The sequence below is a fragment of the Coregonus lavaretus genome (assembly GCF_964263955.1).
Source record: "Coregonus lavaretus genome assembly, chromosome: 40".
In the NCBI taxonomy this organism is placed as follows: Eukaryota; Metazoa; Chordata; class Actinopteri; order Salmoniformes; family Salmonidae; genus Coregonus; species Coregonus lavaretus.
Window position 1 is genome coordinate 13,141,333 of NC_140027.1, and position 5,000 is coordinate 13,146,332.

General features: G+C 48.5%; 2 protein-coding genes across 2 annotated transcripts; both read right to left on the minus strand.

Moving 5' to 3' along the window:
- Positions 1 to 3,028: 3,028 nt before the first annotated feature.
- On the minus strand, positions 3,029 to 3,439 carry LOC311113311 (histone H3.2; the record flags this gene model as incomplete). The annotated part of the gene is made up of 1 exon (XM_084156531.1): positions 3,029 to 3,439. The coding sequence occupies one exon, from the start codon at positions 3,437 to 3,439 to the stop codon at positions 3,029 to 3,031; it is 411 nt and encodes a 136-aa protein (XP_084012657.1).
- Positions 3,440 to 3,917: 478 nt separating this feature from the next.
- Positions 3,918 to 4,304, minus strand: LOC311113327 (histone H2A; the record flags this gene model as incomplete). Its single annotated transcript, XM_084156548.1, has 1 exon — positions 3,918 to 4,304. The coding sequence occupies one exon, from the start codon at positions 4,302 to 4,304 to the stop codon at positions 3,918 to 3,920; it is 387 nt and encodes a 128-aa protein (XP_084012674.1).
- Positions 4,305 to 5,000: the final 696 nt, after the last annotated feature.

Genomic DNA, 5,000 nt, shown 5'->3' on the forward strand with positions numbered 1-5,000 from the left:
TATATAACACTACATGGAATGGGCCCATTTTAAGCGGATGTGGGTGGCTCTTAAAAGAGCCTTTGGGTTCGAGTCGGGGTGTTGAGGTTCCGAAGAGAGTGGGTTTAACCGCCGAAACCGTACAGGGTGCGTCCCTGACGTTTCAGAGCGTAGACCACGTCCATGGCGGTAACGGTCTTCCTCTTGGCGTGCTCGGTGTAGGTGACTGCGTCACGGATCACGTTCTCCAGGAACACCTTCAGGACACCGCGGGTCTCCTCGTAGATCAGACCGGAAATACGCTTCACGCCGCCGCGGCGAGCCAGACGGCGGATAGCGGGTTTGGTGATTCCCTGGATGTTATCGCGGAGAACTTTGCGGTGACGCTTGGCGCCTCCTTTTCCGAGTCCCTTGCCGCCTTTGCCTCTTCCGGACATGGTGTGTTCGCTAGTTGAGTTCAAGTGAATGAATGATTTCAGCGCCGGTGCGCGGTGCGCTATTATCTGCGTTTGGTCGACCTGATTGAGGCCGGCGGCACAGAAAGCGCGCCTCTGTTATATGTTCGGAGGCGTTGCAAAGGGGAGGGCGCTCGTTCTAGGGGACTAGGGAGGAGCGATTTCAAAGATGACGTGAAAGCAACTAACGTGCGCGGGAAACATACTCAAATACTGATATAGGCTATGTGGAACACAAGGCCAAACTGTGACAACTGGGAGATCAGCTAGTACACTGTGTCCCTCTCCTCATATTGTTGTTGTTGTTGTTGTTGTTGTTGTTGTTGTTGCACCTGATTCTACTCATTGAGGACTTGGTAATTTAGGTGACAGGTTGTTCAATCAGCTGTGGCTGTCCAGGCCTACAAGAAAAATGGGTCCTGTTGGGGGTAGCCTACTCTACCGCTGGAGTTGGGAAACACTGAAATGGAAGGGGGACACGCAGTGAGCAAAACTCCTAACCACATAAAAACACAGACACTTGAGATCATTAAGAGCTATAAGGAGTCCATCAACTACCTGGTCAGTCAAGTCATATAGGGGGGGATTTCATGGCCACCTGCTGGAGCAGAAGTCATGTTTGCCAACACTGGCCTTAAAATCATTAAATTTAGGAGCTATAAGGAGTCCATCAACTAACTGGTCAGTCAAGTCATATAGGGAGGGATGTCATGGCCACCTGCTGGAGCACAAGTAATGTTTGCCAACACTGGCCTTAAAATCATTAGGAGCTATAAGGAATAAATCAACTCATCATTCAAGTCATATAGGGAGGGATCTTAGCACCACCTGCTGGATCAGAAGTACCCTTCACCGTAGGCACAAGAGAGCCATCATCTCTCAACCGGTGCAATTTCCATAAGTATGTGGTAATAAAACAAACAACGACAGCTCCTCATATAGGCAGTGGTTTCACACATTTTTCTCCAAGATGTTCAAACGTTCATAGATGACCAGCAGGGTCAAATAATAAGCACAGTGGTTGTAGAGGTTGCAACAGGTCAGTCAGTACATCAGGAGTAAATGTCACTTGTTGTTAGTGTTGTAGTTCCTATTTCTACGGTGTTGCCTACCTGCAGCAATCATGATTTACCTGCAGTGTTGATTGCAATTACGTAATTTGTCAACTCATAATAACAGATGTTTTGCAAACCGTTGATGTTTAAATAAATGGATTCCCGGTGTCCGGATACCTTTTCTCTTAAGGGATGTGATTGAGTGAATCCAAAGTAAGTTGGTCTAAATACATAATAGGATGAATCATTCAGGTAAAATAACACAATGTCTATTTGAGTCGAATCAACGTAATATAATCCTTTTTACGTCTCTATCATCTTTACTCAATGTATTGGACCACATCAACTCAACTTACTCAAGCTTATCTACTCATAAAAACAAGCAAAAAGATCTACTCAACAATATGACGTGTGCTTTTGTTGACTGTAATAGCTTGAGTACATTCCACAAAGTCATTTTTTACAGTGTATCTAAAGACACGTTTGTTGTGGTGATGCACTTTTTCTTTGACGTTGAACTTGCATTGAACAGACAAATCCATTTCGTTACAACCCTTTTGTAGTATGACTTAGGAATATTTGTTGATGATCCTAATGTCTATGCGTGAATAGTGATTGGTTGTTGGTGAAATATTGCTGAGAACCCATCATTTCCTGGCCTTTTTTCACTATTGAGCTATTTTGAAACATTTGTTTTGCTATTGGATTCATAATGGTGACCTGGGACAAGTAATTAGTGAAACCAGAGTTCAGCAGTTGCCATTAAAGCGATCGAACCAAGTCATCCTAATAGGCTAGTATTAGCCTAAAGCAGGGTTTCCCAAACTCGGGCCACATTTTGGGAGTTTTTGCCCTAGCACTACACAGCTGATTCAAATAATCAACTCATCATCATCAAGCTGGGAGTATTAGAATCAGTTGTGGAGTGCTAGGGCAAAACGCAAAACGCGCACCCCTTGTGGACCCCAGGACCGCGTTTGGGAAACGCTGGCCTAAAGAGCAAATGCTGAAAGGGACTCACCATGAGGTGCAGTACCCACATTTAACCACAAGATGGCCTCCGTGCTCCATTGTAAAGTTTGGGCCTCTGCATGAGTCTCTCAGCAGCACTGCAACATGGGACTTTCAAAGTAAGTTGGCATGCAATGTTTTTTCTGGACTGCATGCAAGGCTATTATTACACACAACTAATAGTGTCAATTATTCATCTGAACACAATTCTTGTTACTATTCGGCCTATATTATCACTCGTTTCTTTTTCCCCTCCTTTGTAAAGCATTTTACTGTGTTACTATATAGTTCAAAGGAAGTGGATGATGCCAGATGGTTGTGTATATACACACACACAAACATTGAAGCTAGACTTCAGGCAACTAAAAAGGTGCAATACGTAGCTTTTAGACGTGTTAGTGAACAACATACATGGTGGCTAATGTAGAGGTGCGTGTATACATGGAACAATTGTGCCTTTTTGATGGAAATATGGAGGTGGCTCTTAAAAGAGCCTTTGGGGGATATTCGAGTTCAGGTCATCCTCATTTATGCGCGCTCTCCGCGAATACGGCGGGCCAGCTGGATGTCCTTGGGCATGATGGTCACCCGCTTGGCGTGGATGGCGCACAGGTTGGTGTCCTCGAACAGGCCGACCAGGTAAGCCTCGCTAGCCTCCTGTAGGGCCATCACGGCGGAGCTCTGGAAGCGCAGGTCGGTCTTGAAGTCCTGGGCGATTTCTCGCACCAGGCGCTGGAAGGGCAGCTTGCGGATGAGTAGCTCAGTGGACTTCTGGTAACGACGGATCTCTCTCAGAGCCACGGTGCCGGGCCTGTAACGGTGAGGCTTCTTCACACCGCCGGTGGCCGGGGCACTCTTGCGAGCAGCCTTAGTGGCGAGCTGCTTCCTGGGGGCTTTGCCACCGGTGGATTTGCGAGCGGTTTGCTTGGTTCTGGCCATGGCGCTGCTCTGACAGTCGGGAGTATAGCCTCGAAATGCCTATGTGAAGTTTATAAAGCCGGCAGTGGCGCCTGCTGATTGGACACCATCTCCCCACCACCCCGATTGGCCCGTTTCGCAGGCCTCCTCCGTTGGCCATTGGACGGGAGGCCCGGCCTCTCCAAAACTCAAACTCCCGGTGCGCGCGCAATAGGACGCCGCCGGCCCTTTACGCGCAATAATAGTCGCCAAAGTCAAGAGTGACAGCTTATAGGCACGTATCATCTAATGCTAGCCTGCTATGGCAAATGAGGCCAAGTAGGTGTTGTTGTTCATGCAAGGCCTCATGTGGGCACAGAATGTCGAAATAGTTGTGTATACACCCACTCAATGTATTGCGGTCATAGAAAGGTACTTTGCGCTTTTGGAGAGCTAGGTGGTTGGCTCTTAAAAGAGCCTTTGGGGGTTGAGTAGTCAAGTTGAAGTCGCAGTAGCGAATTTACTTGGCTTTGACTGCCTTCTCGGTCTTCTTGGGGAGTAGGACTGCCTGGATGTTGGGCAGCACACCACCCTGAGCGATGGTCACACCGCCGAGCAGTTTGTTCAGCTCCTCGTCGTTACGGACGGCCAGTTGCAGGTGACGGGGGATGATACGAGTCTTCTTGTTGTCACGGGCAGCGTTGCCGGCCAACTCCAGGATCTCAGCAGTCAGGTACTCGAGTACGGCGGCCAGGTAGACTGGTGCGCCAGCGCCCACACGCTCGGCGTAGTTGCCTTTGCGCAGCAGCCTGTGCACACGGCCCACGGGGAACTGGAGGCCAGCACGGGATGAACGGGTCTTTGCCTTCGCCCTGGCCTTGCCTCCGGTTTTGCCTCTTCCGCTCATATTGGTAGCTTGAGAAAGTCACAGAAAGTCTGAATGAGCCGCTCGCCACTTCGAGAGCCGTACATATACCTCGCCACAAGAGGCAACGATTGGCCACCGGGCCGGTGTGGCCTTATCCAATTGGAGCGAGGGACAGACAGATGGACAGACAGACAGCCCTAAGCCGGTTCCCACCCACAGGCAGCGAGTGAGAGGCTACTTTGTTTCCCTCCGACTTTGTTACTTTGTGTCATTTCGCGTGAGCGCCAAAATGTCCGAAATGACATCCACACATTATTTCTCTCCAAATGGGAAACAAACAGCTGGTGAGGGTGCACTCTTGAGTTTGAAATCGAAGCCACTATAGTATTGTTATTGTTATTACATGGCACTTGTAACACATCACAGCAGCCTGCCTCTGAACGGGAATAGCCCAGTGGCTCATATATAAAAATGGCTGTTGAGGGTGCACTCGTGAGTTTCAATTCGAAGCCACTATAGTATTGTTATTGTTATTACATGGCACTTGTAACACATCACAGCAGCCTGCCTCTGAACGGGAATAGCCCAGTGGCTCATATATAAAAATGGCTGGTGAGGGTGCACTCGTGAGGTCGAATTTCTGAGCCATTTTGGCCCTCTATTATATGCCTCTCCCTTCGCACACACCCAGAGTGGGACAATGTTGTGTGCGTAAAAGTAGCCTAGTGTGCGTAA